The 25550-nt window shown below is 37.0% G+C and overlaps 1 protein-coding gene across 9 annotated transcripts in view; it reads right to left on the bottom strand.

Moving 5' to 3' along the window:
- Positions 1–25550, bottom strand: part of NCOA1 (nuclear receptor coactivator 1) — a 244671-nt gene that overhangs the window by 18339 nt on the left and 200782 nt on the right. For all 9 annotated transcript variants that reach the window (XM_049096135.1, XM_049096138.1, XM_049096136.1 and 6 more), the window contains 5 exons: positions 22448–22565; positions 20851–21019; positions 19495–19809; positions 10476–10577; positions 7908–8310 (listed from right to left, as the gene is read on the bottom strand). In XM_049096135.1, the coding sequence (XP_048952092.1) occupies positions 7908–8310; positions 10476–10577; positions 19495–19809; positions 20851–21019; positions 22448–22565 (1107 nt within the window). The remainder of the gene's footprint in view (positions 1–7907; positions 8311–10475; positions 10578–19494; positions 19810–20850; positions 21020–22447; positions 22566–25550) is intronic.

Genomic DNA, 25550 nt, shown 5'->3' with positions numbered 1-25550 from the left:
TTTTATTTATATTGTCCTTTACTTAATATGTTCAAGCTTTTCTTTTCTTTTTTTTTTTTAATTTATTTATTCATGATAGTCACACGGAGAGAGAGAGAGAGGCAGAGACACAGGCAGAAGGAGAAGCAGGCTCCATGCACTGGGAGCCCGATGTGGGACTCGATCCCGGGTCTCCAGGATCGCGTCCTGGGCCAAAGGCAGGCGCCAACCCGCTGCGCCACCCAGGGATCCCCCTGTTCAAGCTTTTCTAGCTTTTTGAACATATGAAATAAATGTATAATTTATAATTGTCTCAATGTCCTGTCTACTCATTTTGTTACTTGTATGATTTCTGGGTTGGTTTTTTTTTTTTTTTTTTTTTTTTAAAGATTTTATTCATGAGAGACACAGAGAGAGAGGCAGAGACACAGGAAGAGGGAGAAGTAGGCTCCCTGCAGGGAGCCTGACATGGGACTCAATCCCGGATCTCCACGATCAGCCCTGGGCCAAAGGCGGCACTAAACCGCTAAGCCACCGGGCTGCCCTCTGGGTTGGGTTTTGATGACAGATTTTTCTCCTCATTATTGGTTTTATTATCCTGCATCTTTGCATTCCTGGTAATTAAAAAGACTGATCCCAGACCTTGTGAATTCTATCTTGTTAGGTGCTGGAATCTTACAGCCCTTAAAAAAAAAAAAAATATATATATATATATATACACACACACACACACACACACACACACACACATACATATGTATATGTATACACTTCCCCCTTCCCGCCCCAAGAGAGAAAGAGAGAGCAAGTGCACATGACTGGGGGTGGTGGGATTTAAAGAGTCTTAAGCAGGCCCCATGTCCAGCATGGAGCCAGACATGGGGCTCAATGCAGGGCACCATTTCACAATCCTGAGATCATGACCTGAGCCAAAATTAAGAGTTGAATGCTTAACTGACTGAGCTACCTAGGTGCCCCTAAAGTCCTTCAAATATTTTCAACCTTTGTCTGGGTTGTAGTTAGGTGACATGGAGACAGTTTAATTCTTTGGGGTCTTGCAATCAAGAGAAAAGAGCAGAGTTTATGGTTTATTTTGCCTGCTACTGAGACAAAATCCTTCTGAGTATTTTACTTGACACCCCATGAGTCATGAAGTTTTCTATTCTGACTAGTGGGAAGAGAAGTTGGCCCTGTGTGAACTTTGCAGACCGTTCCCTGTAATTTTTCCAGGTGGTTTTCCCTGGCCTTGGCTTGCACACACATACACACATGCACACATACAAACACACACAAAACCTGAGTGGGACCCTGTGCACATCCCTGCAGACCTCCCTTTATGACTCTCTTTTCTCTGGTCCTATTCCCTGAGACCTCTAGTTGCCTTGGCTTCCCTGGACTCCCAGCTCCATGGGCTCAACTCAGGGAAACCACCAGTTCCTTTTGGACTCCCTCTCCATGCAGCATGGTCTGAATGATTTCTAAAACTGTAGTTCAACATATTTTTATTTTTTGTTTGTTTCAGATGAGAATAAATCTGGTTCCTGTTACTCCAACTTAGCCAAAAGTGCAAGTCCATAACATTTTAGAAGTAAAAATGGATCTCTTTTTTATGATTTCTGTTATGCTAACACTTCATATTTTTTTTCCTGACAAAATACATTTCATAGTTAAATACTCTTGAAGTACAGAGAGTTATAAAGGTGAGGAGAAAAAGAATATCATAATTTGATTACCCATAATTTAGTATAATTCCTTCAAATCTTACTTTATAAAACCTTGCACAATTTTGTGACCTGCTTCTTTCCCTGATGATTATATCATAAGCATGTTTCTATGTCCTTAACGTCTCTTTATAAATATAATTGCATATTCTGTGTTCTGCCATTGTTATTACAACTTTTCTTTTTTGTGTGGTTAATCTGGTAAGAGATGTAGCTAATTCATTCACTTTTGCTTTTTGGGTAGACTACAATTTTTAAAATATTTTAAATTTTCAATGAAAGTTGAGTGACTTTCTATAGTTTTTTTTTATAAATTTTTTTTATTTATTTATGATAGTCACAGAGAGAGAGAGAGGCAGAGACACAGGCAGAGGGAGAAGCAGGCTCCATGCACCGGGAGCCTGACGTGGGATTCGATCCCGGGTCTTCAGGATCACGCCCTGGGCCAAAGGCAGGCGCTAAACCGCTGCGCCACCCAGGGATCCCAGTTTTTTCTTTTATTAAATATTTAACTACTTCTTTTCTTGCTAAAGATTATATAAATAGCATCACAATGCCAGATTTCAGGTTGTACTACAAAGCTGTGGTCATCAAGACAGTGTGGTACTGGCACAAAAACAGACACATAGATCAATGGAACAGAATAGAGAATCCAGAAGTGGACCCTCAACTTTATGGTCAACTAATATTCGATAAAGGAGGAAAGACTATCCACTGGAAGAAAGACAGTCTCTTCAATAAATGGTGCTGGGAAAATTGGACAGCCACATGCAGAAGAATGAAACTAGACCACTCTCTTTCACCATACACAAAGATAAACTCAAAATGGATGAAAGATCTAAATGTGAGACAAGATTCCAACAAAATCCTAGAGGAGAACACAGGCAACACCCTTTTTGAACTTGGCCACAGTAACTTCTTGCAAGATACATCCACAAAGGCAAAAGAAATAAAAGCAAAAATGAACTATTGGGACTTCATCAAGATAAGAAGCTTTTGCACAGCAAAGGATACAGTCAATAAAACTAAAAGACAACCTACAGAATGGGAGAGGATATTTGCAAATGATGTATCAGATAAAGGGCTAGTTTCCAAGATCTATAAAGAACTTCTTAAACTCAACACCAAAGAAACAAACAATCCAATCATGAAATGGGCAAAAGACATGAACAGAAATCTCACAGAGGAAGACATAGACATGGCCAACACACACATGAGAAGATGCTTTGCATCACTTGCCATCAGGGAAATACAAATCAAAACCACAATGAGATACCACCTCACACCAGTGAGAATGGGGAAAATTCACAAGGCAGGAAACCACAAATGTTGGAGAGGATGTAAGGAACCCTCTTACACTGTTGGTGGGAATGTGAACTGGTGCAGCAACTCTGGAAAACTGTGTGGAGGTTCCTCAAAGAGTTAAAAATAGATCTGCCCTATGACCCAGCAATTGCACTGTTGGGGATTTACCCCAAAGACACAGATGCAATGAAACGCCGGGACACCTGTACCCCGATGTTTCTAGCAGCAATGTCCACAGTAGCCAAACTGTGGAAGGAGCCTCGGTGTCCATGGAAAGATGAATGGATAAAGAAGATGTGGTTTGTGTATACAATGGAATATTACTCAGCCATTAGAAATGACAAATACCCACCATTTGCTTCAACGTGGATGGAACTGGAGGGTATTATGCTGAGTGAAATAAGTCAATCGGATAACGACAAACATTATATGTTCTCATTTATTTGGGGAATATAAATAATAGTGAAAGGGAATAGAAGGGAAGGGAGAAGAAATGGGTAGGAAATATCAGAAAGGGAGACAGAACATAAAGACTCCTAACTCTGGGAAATGAACTAGGGGTGGTGGAAGGGGAGGAGGGCGGGGGGTGAGGGTGAATGGGTGACGGGCACTGAGGGGGGCACTTGACAGGATGAGCACTGGGTGTTATTCTGTATGTTGGCAAATTGAACACCAATAAAAAATTAATTTATTATAAAAAAAGATTATATAAATAAAGCTACATATTTTCTCTTTTTTGCTTCCTCCATCTGTAATTTAATCTCTAATAATTTTGACTTAGAACATATGGAGAAACTAATTTTTTTCATTTAGTACTCTAGAAGATGGGTTTTTTTCCCCCATCATCTTCATTTATATGTTGACCATCTTTGCATGCACTCTAAATTATAACTGTTTTGGTTGTGATCTTTGAAAAAGTACTTGTCTGTTCCTAATGCATTTTTAGCCTTATTAATGAAGTAATTTCTTTCAGAAAAATATGTGAGGGTAGAAAAGAAAACATATTCTGGACATTATTCTGTGGATTTGAAGTTAAACAGTAAATAAGAGATTGCATGTATATCAGCATACTTTTTGACATTTCTTTTTGGACTCATCTCACATTCTAATTGTTTTCCTTATCAGATGACCTACTTTTAGTAGAAAGAACCACCTTGTGAATAATGAATTGCAAGAATCAGAGTTTTGGTCTGGGTTCTGCCACCACATTGGACCTTGGATTTCTTGGACCAGACAATCTAGTCCCTTCCGGTTTAAAATTTCTATGATTCTATCTTTGCCTAGACTATGCTAAGTCTCCCTAATGGGCCATAAATAGCATCACAGCCATTTGGCAGCAGCAACTAGAACCGAGATTCATCCTTCCATTCATTTACTTCTTTGGAGATTCATTGAACATCTACTCTCCCTGCCAGACCACTGTGCTAAGCAATAGAGAAACTAAAAAAGTCACAGTTGGCTCAGTCAAGGAACTTGCTATTTAAAAAGTAAGGCAGCTAGGTAAGCAAGTGTCTGTAAGACAGGGTGGTAAGTGCTTATGATTGGGAGTGGTCAGGGAAGGCTTCCCAGAGGAGACACTTCAGAGAGGAGGAACAGGAATGAGGCAGTTGAACAAAAGATATTGGTTTGAGACAGAGGATACAGGATTACAAGGCCTAGTAAGAAAAGAGAGCAAGTTATGTACTCTTTCTTGGAACTTGAGAAGTTTTTACAGCTGGGACAATGAGAACTGGAGAGAAGGGGAAGTGGAATGAGGAGTCTAACTTTGGACAAGTTGCATTGGGGATGCTAGTGGAAAGAAAATTCAAGTATGCCTGTCATGAGGCAGCTGCAAACAAGAACTATATGATCTGGTTAGAGCTACATAAGAGAATCATCAGCATGAAGAGGTCACTGAAGACACAGGAGTAGAAGAGATTACTTAAGAAGAATGGGTGGAGTAGCATGTTTACTGTAGTTCACAGAAGAGGGAGCTACGGATTGGCTTTAAGAAATTCATGAAATGGGTACAAAATTTTGTAAAAATTTCCATCATATTTACTTTAAATATCACCTTGGTATAAAATAAATTTTATTATTATTTTTTAAAATATTTCATTTATTTCATGAGACATACAGAAAGAGAGAGGCAGAGACATAGGTAGAGGGAGAAGCAGGCCCCATGCAGGAGCCCAATGTGGGACTCAACCCCGGGACTCCAGGATCACGCTCTGAGCCAAAGGCAGACGTGCTTAACTGCTGAGCCACTCAGACATCTCTAAAACAAGTTTAAATGTCTAATTCTGTTCATGTGCACTCATCATTATGGCCTGATAATCTAGAAAAAGTTTTGATCTTAAGAAATAAAAGAAAGCAAACTGCCATTACTATTACCTACATGTTTCATTTACTTTGGGCCTCTACTAAGCTAAAAGATACCAAAGCAAAGGACTAAAGCTAAGTTAATAAATTCAACCTTTGGTTTTACTATGATCAATTAACACAACAAATTTTTTGTGGAAAGGGCCAGATAGCAATTATTTTTGATTCTGCAGACCATAAGGTTTCTAGTACAACCGAACTCCATGTATGAAGCCAACCTCATACGATAATACATAAACTAATGAGGATGACTGTGTTACAATAAAACTTCATTTACAAAAGTTGAAACTTCTCCAGAACTTGAATTTGTACTGACAGAAACCTACCAGGTTGTTGATAATGTTGGAATGAGTTTATAACTTAGATTAATGGAAGAAATTAAAAACACTGCCTCTTTATTTTTATTTTTTAATTTTTTAAAAGACTTTATTTATTTATTCATGAGAGAGACAGAGAGAGAGAGGCAAAGACAGAAGCAGGCTCCATGCAGGGAGCCCGATGTGGGACTCGATCCCGGGACCCCAAGATCACGCCCTGAGTAGAAGGCAGGTGCCAAACCGCTTAGCCACCCAGGGATCCCCAACACTGCCTCTTTAAATGTTCTTTTGCTCTCTAGAAAAACTGACAACTTCTCCCCCTATTATTTTGAAGTAGTTCATGGAAGAACTACAAGCTCTGTCATTTTATTTCAATTTGTAACTGGATGAAACAATTACTCTTTTCATTGCACCCAGCTTCTAGGTTTTGTTTGTAATAGGAATGCTGACTTCATCAATGATGAATTCTTATTTTGTGAAAAGTATTTTCTGTTAATCTAAATTTGGACTAGAAGAAAAATCCAGGTACCAGATCGAGTGCATACTATGGGTAGCAACACATCCAGTTATGCTGCCTAGAGAAGAAGTAAGCTCCACCCACTCATGATCTCAATCATTGTGTATGTACACTGACATGGCAACAGATCAAAGACTAGACCCACAACTCTGAAAGAAATCTTGTCAACTCCACTGGAAATCGGGTTCTCAAGTACTGCTTTTCTAGGTGGCTTTGTCAAGAAACAAGAGCAGGACAGGAAATTCTTGGCTCTCCAGAGAAGAGAACATGACTGAAAATGGACAGAAGTATTGTTTTTATTTTTATTTTTTTAAGAGAAAAGAATCCTTGGGCAATTTACTAATGTTTGGCTTACTCACAGCTACTTCTTTTTTGCCAATGAATGAGATAAACCTTTTGATTTAAGCCTTTGTAATCAATATTCTGAATGCTACTAAGATTATATCTGCTGTCTGGGCTAAGTTGCCATTTTGGAAGAGGAACAGAGAACCAGGTAACTAAATAAGTATTCTAATTTTGGAGGAAGTACTTCTGCAGGCTAGAATAAAGTGAAAAAGCCTTGTCCAGTTCTCTGCATACAGAAAATGGTAAGACACATGAAAGTGGCCTTCAAAAGGTTCAGACAATATTATAATTACAATATGGATTTATAACCCTTTTCTTGCCATACAGATAGAGTCAGTGATATAAACCAGCCAAAGATGACTTCATTGTCTTGAGGACAAAGGAACTGATTGACATAATTTTGTGTAAAAGGTCTTAGAGAATTCTGGTGCTGTCTGACACAAGTCTCCCTAGATAACTTAATTTAATAGTCAAAGATTTAGCACTTGTTGCCACCAGAATGAAAGTCTAAATTGATTTGGCTGTCAAAGTTGATAAGTGTATTGCTATGTAAAAAATCTCTATATAACCTCAACATTTTATTTAAGTCAAATAGCAGGCTTCTCATGGAAATTCGTTTTTGGGCAGTCTTATAATTTCCTTTTTCTTTGACTTATAAAATGAAGGGATTTATTTCAATTTTTCCCCCAGGAATCTGCCATTAATTTTGCAACAAAATTTGATTAAACATCATGGATTAATCAAATGTGCTTTATTATCACTACCCATTAAAATCCGAAAGTGATAGAAGCAAAATTTAAAAGGATATCATCACCTAGGACAAAGAAAATGGAACAGAGACAATGCAAACAAAAGATTAAAAAGAAAAACAACCTCTGGAAGTTCCTGATATTGCCGAGGAATAGCTTACAACTTAAGCAGGTAGGAGTGCTGAGACTCTGTAAAGCTGGATTATCCCTATATTAACTATCGAAAACAAAGCGTTCAACATAATGAAAAAACTGTATGCACATTTTGAGTTAATGTACTTCAACCCATTGTCTGAAGTGGACTTTCATGAGATTCTTATAGGGATCCATGACAGAAAGTAAGAAAGTAAGAGAATATACTCTGTAGATAAAATGCTCAAAATTTTAGAATCAGACAAGTCCTTCTAGATTTTCTAATTAATCATCTCAGCTATCAGTGAGTGGTAAGCCTCAGACCACTTACCCATTAACTGGCAAGAGAGAAGTCTGGAGCCCGATCTCCTGACTCCCATGACAGCATCTTTTCTCTTCAGTACATTGCCTCACTGTTAGTGCACTAAGACACACACAAACCTGTATACTTATGATGGAGGACAGAGTGCAATCCTCATACCTGATCCTGGATACTGGAAGACATTTTGCTGCATCTGAGGATTGATTCCAGTGCCAAATTGTCCTCCCATGTTTCCTGCCATGCCTCTGTTCACCATGCTGTTGCGGTTGGCCAAGGTTGACTCAGGATTTGCCGCCAGTTGTGAAAATGGGCTGGTTGAAGCAGGTGGGGTTCCTGGGTTTGTACCATAGCTTGGTGGGTAGGGAAATTGCTGCGGAGCACCCTGAGGAAGACGGGGGTTCCCCATTTGAACTGGCAGTCCAGATGAGGGAGGGAGGTTGTTTCCAAAGCTTTGCTGCCTCATCAGCATGGCTCTTTGCTGCTGAATTAGCTGTCTCTGTCGGTGCTGCTGGCTGTACAACTCCCGCTGGCGTTGTGCCAACATTTGGGCATTCAGGGGTGGCTGCAAAGGAGAAAATAAATCCTCACTTATTAATATTGTTATCATTGCCACCTATTTTGGAAAGCTTACAGGATAAAGCCTAGTAGCTTGGGGCAACAAAATACGTAGCAATTATCACTATGACTTCAATCTTATCAGACATTAGGTTGTTAGGAGACTTTTTTTTCATTTCCCCAAAATTTACTGTTTCTTAGTTTCCCCCTTTTCTCATTGATATCATTGATTCCACTTTACTTAAATGAATAAAATGTGATTATAGTTGATCTTAATTTTCTTCAATATACTTTCCTGCATTTTCCAAATCATTTATAATGAACACGCATTATCTTCACAATTAGAAAAACCTACAAATACCATTTAAAAAGGAAGAATCAGAAATCCAGGATCCAATGCCAAACAAATTGTTACTTGAAAAAATAATTATAAACAAAATAATAAACAGAAATAAATGGAACCAGCTATATTTTTTTAAAAAAAGATTTCTTTTAGAAAGAGAGAGCATGAGCAAGGGGACGGGCAGAGGGAGAGGGAAAGAGAGGGAGAGAAGCAGACTCCCTGCTAAGTGCACGGCTAGATACAGGGCTTGATCCCACAACCCTGAGATCATGACCTGAGTCAGATGCTTAAATGACTGAGCTACCCAGGGGCCCCGGAACCATCTATTTTTATATCACTGTTGCAGTAAAGACTACTCCAGGCATTACAGTATGTGTTTTAATAGCTAAAATACTAAGAATGACAAAAGCAGCAGTAAAATTAGATTACAATCACTTTTTGGTGTAACTTGTAAAGCAACATGGCGTATCAATAAAGCCTTTCTCAGAAAATTTCAATTCATATTGAGGAACTGATCAAAGTATATAGCTCCTTTAAAATTATACTTGCCAAGTAGATATAGTCCAATCTAAACGAAAATGTGACATATAACTTTTTAATAGAAATCATCTTTATGTGAATGACAAAAGTGAGGTCTTGTTTCCTTATGACCTAATTTCCCTTGCATGAGCCAATCACAGAGATTTTTAAGACAGGGAAACCCAAGTATGGATCCATGAAGATGCCAATATCTGCTGCTTAACAGTAGTTTCATTTCGCTTTTTTCTTTTCTTTAGAAAGAGAGAGAGTAAGCGGGAGTGGGGCTAGGAAAGGGAGAGAGAAGCCTAACATGGGGCTCAATCCCAGGACTCCGAGATCATGACCTGAGCTGAAACCAAGAGCTGTATGCTTAACCGATGAGCTACGGAGGTGTCCCATTAACAGTAGTTTCTGTCAATATTTATCCTTTTGGTTACAGTTGGCTTCCTGTATTTGCCTCGAATCCATCTAGGTACATTTTATGGAGAAAAGAAAAGTTTTTTTGTGAGTCCTGTCTAAAATTCCTCCTCTCTCAAATTTCTGTGTCACCTTGGTTAAGAAAACATGAAAAAGTGGTTGAAGCAAAAATACTAAGCTATGAGTAGAAATTAAGCAGGGAGTGAGTATTAGACAAGTCTTAGAAGGCTACCCAGTTTTTTATGTTTAAAGTTCAAGGGGGGTGGCGCCTGGGTGGCTCAGTGGTTGAGCGTCTGCCCTTGGATCAGGTTGTGGTTCCGGGGCCCTGGAATCGAGTCCCATATTAGGCTCCCCACAGGGAGCCTGCTTCTCCCTCTGCCTATGTCTCTGCCTTTCCCTGTGTGTCTCTCATGAATAAATAAATAAAATCTTTAAAAAAAAGTTCCAATGGCCCTGGGTTCATGTACAAGGTTTGTTAAAATATATAAAAAACAGACAATACTGTTGCTCAGACTGAAGAGAGAACACAAGGTAGTTAAGATAACTCAGCAATGTGACTGGGTTTTGATCAGGTTTCAGGTACCATTCACATAGTTTCTTACCTAGGCATCTTATTACTGGTCCTTTTCAGGATAGCAGTAAGAGTATTATACTGATTCACCTGGTATCTAATAGCAATGACAACAATACCAATAAAATGAAAAGGACCCTTGGCTTTAGATCAAATATCAGGAAGGGGTATCACAAGTTGATTATAAATTCATTCTAAAAAAGAGCTGTGTTACTACCTTAGAAGATCAATTCACAGACCATTTTGGAAACTCAAGTCAACACTTTAAGAAACACAACTTGGGTTAGAGAAGTACTAACAATGTCTGGTTTTCTCATATTACCTGAGGTGTAATTTGCTGCTGCATGCCTGATCTCATATTGATGCCAACAGGAGCGTTTGCTGCAAACTGGTTCAAGATAGCTTGGCGATTTTGGTGGATCAACTAAAGAAAAAAGGAACAATGGAATATCATATTTCTACATATAAACATATACTTTGGCTCTTATAGAGTAACACAAACTTTTTACTAATTATTAACAAGTTTTAGTATTACAGGTTTATTATTTCCCATGTTTATTTGCCAAAAGGTTAGCAGTTCCTAACACTTCTCAAATATTTCCTGCCTACAGAATACGAAATAGGACAGAGCATTTAAAAGCAGAATCCATACACATGTGCATATATGTGTGTGTGTGTGCATATGCATATAGGTATATACACATGTACATACATATATTGTACTTTTATTTTTTTAGATAGGTTCCACACCAAGCATGGACCCCAATGTGAAGCTTGAACCCATGACCCTGAGAATAAGACCTGGGCTGAGATCAAGAATCAGACACTTAACCAACTGAGCCACTCTGGCACCCTCACATATCACACTCTAAAAATCATGCTAATACTCAGTTATTTCAGATAAATACAATAATGGCGAGAAAAGAAACATCAGCCCCACATCTTAGACTATCGTGAATATAAAAGTAAGTATACAATAGGGCACATTCTACAAAGGTCTGGAAGATGAATGGAAAAGTTGAGGTACTTCTCACTTGGAAGCTGTCAGATGAGTACATATTTGGGGAAATCCAACATGATTTTATTCGCTGGAGAGAATTATGTAAGTAACAAATGGTTTGAGAAAATAGGCTATTTATTTAACTAGAAGAAGTAATTACTTCAGACCAGCACTTCCCAAATTGGTGTTCTAAAGAACACTGTTCTGCAGGATATTAATAGATGTGCCAGGAAAATAGCATGCTGTGCTGTATTAAGTATTGGAAATGATGGGTTACACAAGGTGAAACAGATTTCTTTACTGCAGTAATTCTGAGCCTTTAATTGGCCAAAGCACACTGTGGATCTTCAAGAAGGGGATATACTATGCAACTTGTTTTCATGAGCCTTTTTTTCCTGACATCTAGCCATTAACATTTATCTCCTAGATAAATACAATCTTGTTTGGAACACTAGTTTGGAAGATGGTGTCTGTATCAAGCTTAGGGTTTCAGGTCATAGACATGCCTTAACTTCATCAGGTAATAAAACAAACAACGTGAAAAGTGATATTTCCTGATAAACACTCTAGAGCTTACAGAATTTCTTGCTCAATAAATTGATGTGAATAAACTGTTCAGAGAGATAATAAAAACAATATCAATACTATTTTGTGTTTATATGGTACTTTATAAGATAAAATGTTAAATATTATCCATATATTTTAACATATTTTATATTTTAGTATATTTAATATATTTTAATATGAGATATAAACTAGAAAGACTGAAAGTTTTATAAGAGAATCCAAACTGCTGTGAACAGTAATTACATCTTCTATCTCTAAACAGCTCAATTCTTAATTCTGGTTTCATTAATTTTCTGACTCCAGTTAGATCAGAAAGCAAACTATTTTGGCAGGAAAAGCTCACTGTAATATAAACTTAAAAATGAAAAGTTTCAGGCATTTGTGGCATAGGATAAAACATTTGGAATCACCTTAAAAATGGAGATTCAAACACTATAGTTTTAATTTTTCTTTATTTACTTTTTAAAGATTTTATTTATTTATTCATGAGAGACGGGGGGGGGGGGGGGCAGGCAGAGACAGGCAGAGGGAGAAGCAGGCTCCATGCAGGGAGCCCGATGTGGATTTGATCCTGGGTCTCCAGGATCACACCCTGGGCCAAAGGCAGGCGCTAAACCACTGAACCACCCAGGGATCCCGAACATTATAGTTTTAAAAGTCAAAGGGATTCTTAAGTAAAAAAAAATCTACATACTTCTTAAATTCTAACAGACCACAGACAGTAGTTTAAAAAAGCCATTAATTTTACAAAGATTTATCAAAAAATTAAGTGTATGCAAGATACTACATAAAGTTTGAAGGCTACAGAGGTGAGCAAATCTCTGTCCTCTGGGAATTTCTGTTCAGTGTCAGAGGCCAATACAGAAGGGCGCCACCAATAAGTGTTATACTTGCATTTCCAGAGACATTCACAACACTTAGCCTAGAGCATGAAAGCAGGGACCAAGAACACGAGTGTGCTCAATGGGACTTGAAAGATGAGAATGCCGGGTGGCAAGAAGGATGATAGAGCTAACTTGAGGCAGAAAGTACAGTAAGTCTATAAACAGAAGACAAGGCAATGCAGACAGGGGAAAATACATTAAACATAGTGATAAAGAGAAGTTAACATTGCCAGGGGAGCGGGAGTTGGGTTTCCAAACTTACAATTTTATATATTCTTTAAATTGCGAGATGATGTGTTAATGAAATGGGTGAGGACAGAGGAAAGATGCTTGAGAAGTAGTAAAAATGAGAAAATAACCTTAGGAAATAAATCACAACCTTAGAAAACAAACAAGCTATTTTTAGAAGCAGAAGAAATTATTCTAAATACCAGTAATCTACAAGCACTTTCCATTAAAGAAAAATGGATCTATTTATGCTCTTAAAATAATTCTTTTCCTTTTCCTCTCCTCTCACTCTCTCTGTGTACAACCTAACACTGTGTACAGTTATCTCACTCTGACCTGCCTCTTTGATTACTAAAATGCTACCCATTATCTAGCAAGCAGATCAAGTTCTATTCTTCCAAGGAAGTCTTCCCAAAAGGATCACTGTATTCTTTAACTCCTTGGAAATCTTGACTTTTGGTCAGTGTGAGAAGAGAGGTCAGGAATCCTCAGAGCTGGGGACATAAATTCAAAAGTCTATAAAGGCCAGGTCAAAAGGCTTGCATTATAAGAGGAAATGTGGGGTTTGTGTCCAGTGGAACACTAGAAACTCAGCCTACACATATAAAACACACACATTGTGTTTAAGATGGCTGACATTTTGTCTGCTAAATGGATTTTTTTTTTTTTCAGTGCCAGAAGTGCTTCCACAGGAAACTCAAAAGATAATTATCTAGCCTAGAGGTTCTGAACCAGGGATGATTCTGCCCCACAAGAGAAATTTAGCAATGTCTGAAGCCACTTTTGGCTGTCACAACTTGGAGAAAAGTTGCTACTGGTATCTTATGGGTAAAGGTCAGGGATGTTGTTAAACATTCTTAAATGAATGGGAAAGCCCCCATAACTAGAATTATATGTCCCAAAATGTCAATACTGCCAAGATTGAAAACCCTGATTTAGCCACTGTGTAATTTTTTTTTTAAAGATTTTATTTATTTATTCATGAGAGACAGAGAGAGAGAGAGAGGCAGAGACACAGGCAGAGGGAGAAGCAGGCTCCATGCAGGGAGCCTGATGTGGGACTCGATCCCGGAACTCCAGGATCATGTCCTGAGTTGAAAGTAGATGCTTAATTGCTGAGCCACCCAGATGTCCCCACTGTGTAAATTCTTGACAAGAGGTTCGTTCATATGAGAGAGAGACAGAGAGAGAGAGAGAGAGAGAGAGAAAGAAAGAGAAAGACAGTGTATGGGAAGGAGAGGAAGAAAGAATCTAAAGCAGACTTCATGCTGAATGCAGATCCCCAATGCAGCACTTGATCCCACAACCACGAGATCATGACCTGAGCCAAAACCAAGAGCCAGCCACTTATCTGACTGAGCCACCCAAACACCCAAAGGGTTCTTTTAAAGAAGCTATTCTTCTATCAGGCAGTTTTCATTGCCAGAATTCTAGAAGTGAAATTTGTTTCCCTGTATTTTCTGTCCTTGTTGTGGTTCTACTTTCTGGTCACTTCTATGCTCTCTAATATATAAAAAATAATCAATAGTGGTTCTTGTACCCAGATCCATACACTTTCTTCAGTACTTTAATACATAACACATGTGGACTTGACTTGCTTTAAGATGGATAAGTATATCACATTTCTTTATTTATTTCAAATGTTACTCCCTTTTCATATAGTCTTGAGAGTATGAAGACCCTGGCTGGTGAAGAATATAAAACTAGAACAGAATAATCACATCTTTTATGAGCCAATGTTGTACAATTTTCTATAAGCAGCAGGTGTACTCATTCTTGCTGTTGTCCTTTTCTAAAATAGAACTTTTGGGAATTCTTTATTGGTATCATGGATATATTTGAGACTTGGCTTATTTGAGACGTAAGCAGACACTACACCTAAAGGCTGTATTACAGCTTTGTAGTTCTTCTTAATCACCTTCATTTTTGCTGTTCTGTAAAAATCTAAACCAATGAATCCCCACTAGTTTCCTAGGGTGTTTTCCTTACCCCGTTCCCCAACTGGGGATTATTCATAACTGTATAATCAAATTTAAAATCTTAGAATCTTGGGCACCTGGGTGGCTCAATGGTTGAGCATCTGCCTTTGGCTCAGGTTGTGATCCTGGGGTCTTGGGATTGAGTCTCACATGGGGCTCCCCGCAGGAAGTCTGCTTCTCCCTCTGCCTATGTCTCTGCCTCTCTCTGGGTGTCTCTCAAGAATAAATAAATAAAATCTTTAAAAGATATCTTAGGATCTTTTTACTCTTTGTGTACCACATTCCAGTCAATGAGATATACCTAAGGTGAAGAAATGTTTTTAAACTGAACTTCTTAAAATCCATTAAAAAGAAAGACTATGATGTAGATCTGAGTTGGTGCCTTTCTTTTTTTCAAGTCATCAGCACTGTCCTAAATTCCTGCCTATGAGATGCTTTAGATCTGTGTTTGGCAAGAGGGAAGGAAGAATGAAAGGATATGACCAACAACTAAACAGTTGATACCAATCTAGCAAGGAAAGTATATTATGAACACCATGTTATGAATCTGATGTATTCTGGATAGTTATCCTTTGTCAGTTTTACAGAGTGCAAATATCTTTCCTGAGTCTATCTATGGTTTGTCTTTTAATCTTGTTTATGGTATCTTTTATCTACTAAGTTTTAAATTTTAAGGCAAACATCAACCTCTTCCCTTATGCCCCTTTTTAAAGGGCCACAGTAATCTTCTCATATTCACATTTAGATCATCAAAATATCTAGAATTTATTTTTGTGTATGGTATGAGATAAGGAATCTAATTTTTTCCTTTGATGGACAGCCAAATGTACTAGTATTTATTATACATGCCAGTCTTTCTCCACTGATTGTCACCTCTGTACCTTATTAAGTCTTTATATATGTCTGGGTGTGTCTCTGGGTTCTCTATTATGTTTCAAATGGTCGAATTGTCTAGCCTATGCCAATTCCACATTGTTTTAATTTCTAAGGCTTGGTTTTAAATTTTGGTATCTGATAAGGCAAGTTCATCCTCATTATTCTTTAATATTGTATTCATGCTTCTAAAATAAAGTTAGCATTTATTTGTTAAATTTCATGTTGAGATTCTGATTGGAATTCTACTGAATTTAATTATTTTCAGAACAATTGACATCTTTATGAAAAATCTTTCCATTCATTGGTATCTTTACTTGGATCGTTTTTTGACTTTCAATTATGATTTATAATTTTCTAAGTCTTATAAATTGAGATAACATATTTTGAAATTATATTTCCTAATTGGTTGTTGTTCATGAAAAGGATTGTTATTAAATTTTATTTCTTATTTTTTCCCCTAGAAACACTGCTGAACTTCTCTATTGATTCTAAGTTCACTATAGATATTCTTGGATTTTCTATATAAGCATTTGTATTGTCTATATACGATTATTTTGTCATGTTTGCTTACTGTATTTCAAAATCACTTAATTTTTAGTGTGCCAATGATATATTTAAACTTTAATTCCTTTATCAGGTATTGTTATTGCCAGCCCACAGCCATTTACCCTCTTCTTTTTCCTCAATGACAGAATAGGATTTTGTTCAGCTGATTGTCCCAAAGCACACATCTCAAGGGGTAACGTATGTACTCTAAGCCAATCCTTGCTAGCAGTTGGTTAAAGGTGTATGTATGATTCTGTTCTGACTAGCCAGATGTGTGAAATTAAAAAAAATTTTTTTTGGTCCTTTTTCTGTTTTTGGAGCAGTAGGAAGTAGAGAAGGACAAGAACATGGAAACAGTTTCTTAGCTTTTGAAAAAAGATGCGTAGAAAAGAGTTTCCCCCTTTCCTGTTAGTTTTGTTTGCATGTGATATTTGTAATCATGAGACCCATTTTTCTAGCTGCCAAGGATTACAGAGTAAAAAGATAGAAAGAACCTAGGTCCCTGATAACATTCCAGAGCCTCTGAGGTAACCATACCTTGACCTCTCTGATTTCTATCTTCTCATTATCTGAGTCAAAATACTTTTTAAAAATGGTTTTACTGAGGCACCTGGGTGGCTTAGTGGTTGAGCATCTGCTTTTGGCTCAAGGTATGATGCCGGGGTCCTGGGATTAAGTCCCGCATCAGGCTTCCCACAGGGGAGCCTGCTTCTCCCTCTGCCTATGCCTCTGACTCTCTCTCTGTCTCTCATGAATAAAATCCTTAAAAAACAAAAATAAAAATAAAAATAACATAACATAAAATGGCTTTACTACTTTGAATGGATCTTTTTTCTTTCCTTGTGACTGAAAGCATCTTAACTGAAATACTGACTGACATAAGCCTTGGCCAGACCTTCTCACAGAGTGCCTTTAAGTGAACACACACAGAAGACTCCAAGCATCTGCAAAGCAAGAGCAACTGTGGACTGAGGGCCCCACTGTTAGAAGAACTTACAATCTAGCACCCAAAAAGTAGGTCCGGACAATGAGACTCTGTCTTACATGGCAGTGTAAGTTGTTTTGTGTACTGACATATTTGGAGGCTTAAACTTTTGTGTTAGTGTGCCTCAAATTTTGTATTTCTCTGACTTGATGGATATTTCAATGTTGGGCTACTAAGGCCACCAAGCTTAGACATGCCTCCATAATATTTACAGGTAGCAACAGGGAACCACACTTACCTATTTGCATCCTTATTACATGTGTATCCTTTGCATTGCTCCTCTGCTTATCAGCTACTTTAGGAAGAAATCAAAGTAAAAGCAATTTTTTCCCAAACTATGTGTGAATGATTATTTCACCCATTCACAAATCTGACCTAGACTGTTGATCTGGCCTTGCTCCATAAGTATTTATTGACTCTATCCTGTAAAATGAGAAAATCAACACACCTAGGTTTTCTTTAACTTTTTTAGGTTAGCCCTTAATCACTTAGGACTTGCACTGTTATTGAATTTCTCAGGTGTGTATGTTTGGAATACCACAAGCTGACTGTAAATTCTAAGAGTTGCCTGTATGTTTTATTCTTTGTATGGTACTTAGTATAGTCTCCCTCAATATGTTTTGTGAACACTATGTTTTGTGAACTAGAAGAATTTCTTATTCTTGTGCTCTCTACTGAGAATAATGAATCCCAAGTTATAACGAGTAGTTTACCTTCAACTAATACTCATATTACTATTTCCTTTCTTTGTTTCTCTTTTCTTCCTTCTCTTCCCCTAATTCCTTTCTGAGTTTTTTATTCCACCCCAGCATTTTAGAAATTATTCCTTTCTCTGTTATTCTACCATTAACAATTTTTCCTATCTTATCTTTCCTTTTCATCTTCTTTTTAAGTGGAATAGAAACTCATTTTATATTATTTATTGAATATAATTTCATAATAATAGGTAGTATTTATTAAGTGTTACTGCATGCCTGGAAGTGCACTAGGATCTTTATATGTCCTATCTTATTCCACACATCACCTGTGAGGTAGAGGAATTATTTATTGAGCTTCTTTTATGGATATGATCAGAAATCAGAGGCTTTAAAAGGGTAAATAATCTGACTGTGAAACCACATAAGGTAAGGTTAGAACTAGGACTTGAAACCAGAGCTCTTATAATGTTATATATATTGTCTTTCTAATATAATTTTGTTCTCTTCTTTCCTGAATTTGTAACTCTCTATGAAATTGCTTTAAATTTTTTTTTTTTTTTTTAAGATTTTTTATGTACTTGTTCATGAGAGACACAGAGAGAGTCAGCAACATAGGCAGAGGGAGGAGCAGGTTTCCTGCCAGGAGTCTGATGCAGGACTCCATCCCAGGACCCTGGGATCACAACCTAAGCCAAAGGCAGATGCTCAACCACTGAGCCACCCAGGTGCCCCCTGCAGAGATAATACTTTTAATCATTCGTTTTTTTGGTTCTTGATGCTTATTTCTGTATTTGCTGCATATAAATCTTAAATATTTGTGCCACCATACCCACTCATTACCTGTCATGAGAGAGATTTAACTCACTCAACTCCCTAGGACCCCCAAACTATCCTTTCCTCCATTCTCCTAATATAATATCACTAAGCATCAATCACTCCAACTTCAAACAACACAAATTTCATTTTCTGTTACAAAAATTATAACAGTACCTCCTGATGCTCTACTTTATAAATTAAGCTATATATTTCTTTTTATTAATTTAATAATAATATGATGTTCATCCTAAATATTTTTTATCTCAAAAAACAAAATTAAAATGCTTTTAAATTTTGAGTCTCAAGGTACTTTGTTATGAGCTAGCTGTCTTTAACTGAATGAAAGTCTCCTTTAGGGACGCCTGGGTGGCTCAGCAGTTGAGCGTGTGCCTTCGGCTTGGGTCGTGATCCTGGGAACCAGGATTGAGCCCCATATTGGGCTCCCTATGAGGATCCTGCTTTTCCCTCTGCCTGTGTCTCTGCCTCTCTCTCAGTCTGTGCCCCTCATGAATGAATGAATAAATGGAAGGAAGGAAGGAAGGAAGGAAGGAAGGAAGGAAGGAAGGAAGGAAGGAAGGAAGGAAGGAAGGAAGGAAGACTCCTTTATCTTATCCTAGCAGACCAAGAATGATTTGAGTCTTTCATAAAGGTTGTGGGACTTGTTCCTCTTGACACCTTTATTCTAGCCAATGGGCTGTTGTTAGCCCTCTGAGAGTTAGCACAGGTCTTTACAAGTGCCACCTGCTAACCTGGAGGACTCACCTGCTGTTGCCCCTGCAAGCGCTGCTGAAGCTGAAGCCGCAGCTGGTTGGGTGCGGCTGGAGGTCTGTTCAGAGTCTGCCGGGGCTGCATGCCCATGCCAGGTGAAAAAGCGCCTCGGGGAGGTGTCACTTGGACAGGCATAGTCCCCAGTGAAGGTTTTTGCCTGACCATGCCTTGGAAAGGGCTAGAGAGATTGGCAGTAGGTGAAGGAGAAGAATAAGGCTGGGAATAAAGGTTGGGTCTTTCTTCCATCATTAAAGGTGGTGTTGCTTGTTGTGGTGGAAATCTCTCTGATAAGACATCTAATCCACCTCCCTGTTGGGAAATAAGCCAGAATATTTTACAAATAAATTATTGCCAATAAATGACATGCTTCTTATAATCTTGGATCTGAGAACATGTTATCTCTAGAACATTTTATATAAAATACTATGCTGAATTAATGAAGTTCTCTAGGAGTTTGCTACCTAAAGGAATCACTTATGAAAGTTACTTCTGAAATGGAGTAACAGATGAATTGAGATGTCTAAAAAAAAATCTCAAAACAGAGATTAAAAACATGGTTAAAATACCGGCTAAAAGGTTTGAAAAGAACCACATTGCAAAGCCTAAGAGTCAACAAACTTTATATTTAGTTGTTTACCATGAGAAGTAGATTATTAAAGGGGCGATTAGTTAGGCATTTTTCTATCTCAAATACAGAATTCATGCTGTCCTCTTATTTGAAAAAAATTCATAGCTGGCCTAATAGAATGCCATAGCTATGGCTTTCAAAATTGTTAACTATCATTCACTGTAAAAAAAAAAAATCTAATTTAAATTGTGACCTAGTATGTTTGTGTTTGTGTGTACACGTATGTATGTAACAGAAAGGAGAGTTTTATGAAACATAACTTCCCCTTTCTGTGGTCTATGCATTCTGATACCTTTTAGTCTGCTACTTAAAAAAACGTTGGTCATGAGGCACTAAATTGATTTTTCAACCTCACAGCGTGAAAAATACCTGGAAGTTGGGGTATTATGGAATATACAGGCTGAAATCTAGCATGTATGAAGGATAAATTAAGTCCTAGAATAAGAAGTGATGATATAAATCTGGATTCTATTCTAGGGGGAGCCGTTAAGATTCTGGTCCATAGGAAAGGCTAAGACTTTCTAATTCTAACTATTTCTAATTATAATGATCTTTTTTGTTGTTGTTTAAAAAACTATTTGCTATATTTTGATAACTTTCACAAGAATAAATTATAAAACTACTTAAACACACATAGAACAATATTTAAAAATCTTGTTTAAAAATAATTTTCTAGCCTCTCAGGATTGAATCATTTAAACAATGCCAATTTTAATAAATACCTGGACGAGTTTGTCAATTCCCAGAGCTCTATCTAGTTCAGCTAGTTCAGTTTCATCTTTGCCGCTGAGAAAGGACACTAGCTGTTCAAGAAGAGCCTTCTCGTCATTTCTTCCTTCTACCGTTGTTGGTGGACAGAGGAGCTCATCTAATTGTGAACTAATACATTGGCTATAGAATCAAAAGATAACAGAGTTTAAGACTGATATAGCAAATAAGTATTCAATCTCAATAATACAAAATATACATATATGTATATATATGATACACACATATATGCAAATTTTGTTCTAAAAAATTCTCTGATGAGATTTTTTTAATCAGTTCTTACACAATGAAATGTTCCATATTATGTGCAGAAATTTATAAATGTTCTGCATGTAACTAGAATATATTCTCACTACTTTGTCAATCACTGAAATTTGCTTCCATATTCTTCCTGTTTGCTTACAGAAATAGCTTGAAAAATTAAACATAGTTGAGAAAGGGAAAAGAATTCTTGATGAAAGTCAAAAATAGGGCAGCCCGGGTGGCTCAGTGGTTTAGCGCCACGTTCAGCCCAGGGCCTGATCCTGGAGTCCTGGGATCGAGTCCCACGTCAGGCTCCCTGCATGGAGCCTGCTTCTCCCTCTGCCTGTGTCTCTGCCCCACTCTCTCTCTGTCTCATGAATAAATAAAATCTTAAAAAAAAAAAAAAAAAAAGAAAGTCAAAAATAAAGCTCAGTCAAAATCTCAAGGAAAAAAATCACCTAGCCTATAGTAAGATTTATTCTATTTATACTTCACTTTTAAAGATGATCAAATTGTACTGATAACATACATCTGATTGCCATTTACCAAAGAAATCAAACTAGGAAAATGAAACATGCTCAGCATTAAGCAACAAAAAAATTGTTGATTACATAGAGGAAATACATAGTTAATCCAAACTGATACCAACTGATGCATATAACTTAGAAATATATAGAAAATAATAATAATACAAATTTAATTATATAATTATAAGGCTTCTTCTTTGGGGAAAGTAAGTGGGAATAGTGTGCATAGTTAAAGCTCGAAACGACACTCGATACTATCTAGTTTGGTTGCTATACATGCGATGTCTCTAATGTTTTGGAATGGGGCTACTTATGTCCTTTAAGAAATTAAATTCTAATCAAGATGAGACACTGAGTAGACGTAAAAAGTACCTTCCCTTCTTATACCATTTTGCTCCAAAGAGAAAATACTGGACAAAAAATTATAGAACTAAAAGCTCAAGAGCTTTTATAATAATCGTTATACTGAGCTCAATTCATCTACAGGTCTCAGAAATTTTATAGTAATCAATCACAGTAAAACAAGAGATGAAAAATAAAACCGCCACACACTATATCAATCTTTTGGTAATTACAATACATACTAGCCTTGCAGTCACACAGTAAATAAATCTGTTTAACTTGGGTGTCTTCCTCCATTCCACCTTTTTTTCATTTAACATTTGCTTCCACTCCTATATCACAAAATACCAATGTAGGTTGGAATTCAGTTTATGAAAATAGTTCTTTGTTGTAGAAGTTGGTATCTGATATTTTATAAAATAGGAAATGTATTACTCACTCTTCTGGTTTATTCTGATTTACAGCAGTCACTGTATTATTTGCCCATGGAATCTGATCACCTGTTCCTGGCTGTCCAAACTGATTGTCAATTGCTTCTAATTCCAGCTCTGGTAACCCTGATTACAGAAGAAAAGGTAAGGAGTCAGTATCACAATGGAAGATAAAATGACAGTATTTTACAGAAGTAATATACTGTATGGGAGAATGAAGTTTCCTCTATAAAATGTTACAAAGGTCCCTTATCCAGAAACTTAAACTGCCTAGAACGTGGCCACATAATAACTAGTGAGAAAGTAAAGACAATCTGATGTAAAAAAAAAGTTTGCACATAAGTTGATGTTACCATAGGGAGAATCATTTGGAACTTTGCCAGAAATTATTTCTTTTAAAGATAATTATAACAATTTTGGTTAGCTGCTTTTTCAATCTATAGGACATTAGAATCTGCTATAGTTAGGAACAATGTTATCATGACACAAGAGTGGCAAACAGAAGATAAAATATTTTCTATAATAGACAGTAACAGAAACTAAAGGGCACAGCAATCTGGGGTCATTCTGAAAATGGACAAAGTTCTGCAGCTGTCAAAATGAGACCACAGGTGTATAACAATCAATGCTTCTGATGATGACCCATAAAGAGAGAGGTTGTTATGCTTTATAATGAAAGAAAACAGTATATGCATTTTAGAAAGTTTTTGCTTAGGTATTTTTTTTTTTTTTGGAAAATCTGATTATTTCTGTACTGTTTAGGAAAAATTGTAAATAATCTAAATTCCAGAAATTTAGGTACTGATTAATGAACAATGGTATAGATATTTATAATGTACCATTAAATGAAGAAGAAAAACCCCATAAACCAAGACATTATGTTCAGAATGATTCTAGTTTTATAAATTATTCTGTGTATATTAGCAGTAATTCTGAAAGAGTGTATATATCTTTGGTTGATTTTAGGTTGTAAGATTAAGGACTTTTCTTTTTTGACTTTTCTTTTCTTTTAATGCCTCTAATGGTTATCTGTAATTTCTGAAAAGGATATAAATAAGTTAACTGTTGTTAGGGCTGCATTGTATTTCCCCAAAATTCATTGTTGAAGCTCTAACTCCTAGTAGCTAAGAATGTTACTGTATTTGGAGACAGGGTCTTTAGAGATGTGATTAAGTTAAAATAGGGCCATTAGGGTGGGTTCTAATCCAACAAGACTGGTATTCTTATAAGAACAGGAGATTAGGATATGACAACATATATAGAGGGATGAACATGAGGCCACGGCAAGGAGGCAGACTCCACAAGCCCATAAAAGGCCTTAGAAGAAACCAAACCTCTTCACCTTGGACTTCTAGCTTCCAGAACTATGAGAAAATTAATTTCAGTTGTTTAAGCCACCTGGTCTGTGGTATTTTATAATGGAGTCCTAGCAAACTAATACTTTTTAAAAAACAACTAAAAATGCCTTGGGGTTTTCTCTTTTCTTTTCTTTTCTTTCTTTCTCTTTCTGTCTCTTTCTTTTTTCTGAAAGAGAGAGACAGCGCGCACAAGCAAGTGCAGGGGTCAGAGGAGAGGGAGAGAGAGAATCTCCACACCCACCACAGAGCCTGACATGGAGCTCAATCTCATGACCCTAACATCATGACCTGAGCTAAAACAAAGAGTAGGATACTTAACCAACTTAGCCACCCAGGCACCCTGCCTTGAAATTTTAATAGAAAACATAATTAAGTAGAGTTTCTCATTCCAATGAATAGAGAATAAGTAGATTTAAGAATGCCTAAAAAAATGTGTTTAATGGTAGATACTGATCATTATTAACTACAAAAAGTATGTTAGGCTTACTTTTATGTGAAATATACTCAACATTTAGTATGAATTAAGTATAGGAGTCCAAGTAAATACATTCATTTCTAAATGCAAATAATTATAGCTCTCAAACTTATCTTCTCTGTCATGAAAAATGATAGAAAACAAAATTCTGTAGAATTCTGAAAAACAAAGCAAATTAAACCCACCAAACATCAACCACAAATGATAATGGGAAGTAACCACTTAATTCCTATCACCATTTAAATCAAGAAGTTAGTCAAAGATTATCTACAGTTGACCCATTGTTCTATTCCATACATTAATTCCTCAATCCTATTGTTTCAGAAATCTAACCTAGACAAAATTAATTCTATTTAAGAATCAAAGAAAATTTACAAGGCTGTCTACCATAAGTACTGAATATTATAAGATAATCTATTTGACTCAGTAATAGGATATAGTATCTTTCATTTTACTAGTCTTGATGGGGAAGATGTTAAGAAAATAAGTTGGATGAAATTTCTCAAAATGAGGTAAGATTTTTTAAAATTTTTTAAAATTATTATTTATTTATGATAGTCCTCAACAGAGAGAGAGAGAGAGGCAGAGACACAGTCAGAGGGAGAGGCAGGCTCCATGCACTGGGAGCCCGATGTGGGACTCTATCCCGGGTCTCCAGGATCGCATCCTGGGCCAAAGGCAGGCGCCAAGCCGTTGCGCCACCCAGGGATCCCCTCAAAATGAGATAAGATTTATCTGCTAAGTTTGATGACTAGGAAAGAAACAAAACCAAACAAATCAAACTCTGATTCAAGTAAAACTTTTGTTTGCACAGGCTTTATAATAAAAAAAAGTTAGTTTTTATTCTAAAATAAATCTTTTAGGATTTCCTTAGAAATTTCTATAAAAATTTGAAGCACTTACTGGAATGTTTTAAGAAATATATGTTCTCTTCTCCTAGTCTGGGAATAAACCTACTATTTTTGGTCATGTTTGTGCCCTATCAAACATGAGTAAGTGTGTATGTAACACAAAACAAGTACAACAATTTGTAAATGGAAACATGGACACATCTCCTAGTCGCTGGGTTGGGTAGGTGCAGATGAAGTGGAGGTAGAAAACAAGCCCTTAGGGATCCCTCATCAAGCTAGTAATCTTCCTTATCATTTTTGCAAAGGTTTCAACATAATATTTTCTCCATTTAAAATAGAGGTTCTTGAGTGGTACAGTCTGGTTGAGCATCTGACTCTTGATTTCACCTCAGGTATGATCTCAGGGTTGTGAGAGTTCAAGCCCCCA

The sequence above is a fragment of the Canis lupus genome, chromosome 17 (assembly GCF_003254725.2).
Source record: "Canis lupus dingo isolate Sandy chromosome 17, ASM325472v2, whole genome shotgun sequence".
Lineage (NCBI taxonomy): Eukaryota > Metazoa > Chordata > Mammalia > Carnivora > Canidae > Canis > Canis lupus.
Note: the sequence above shows the minus strand (reverse complement) of the source record. Positions and strands in the feature narration are given on the sequence as shown.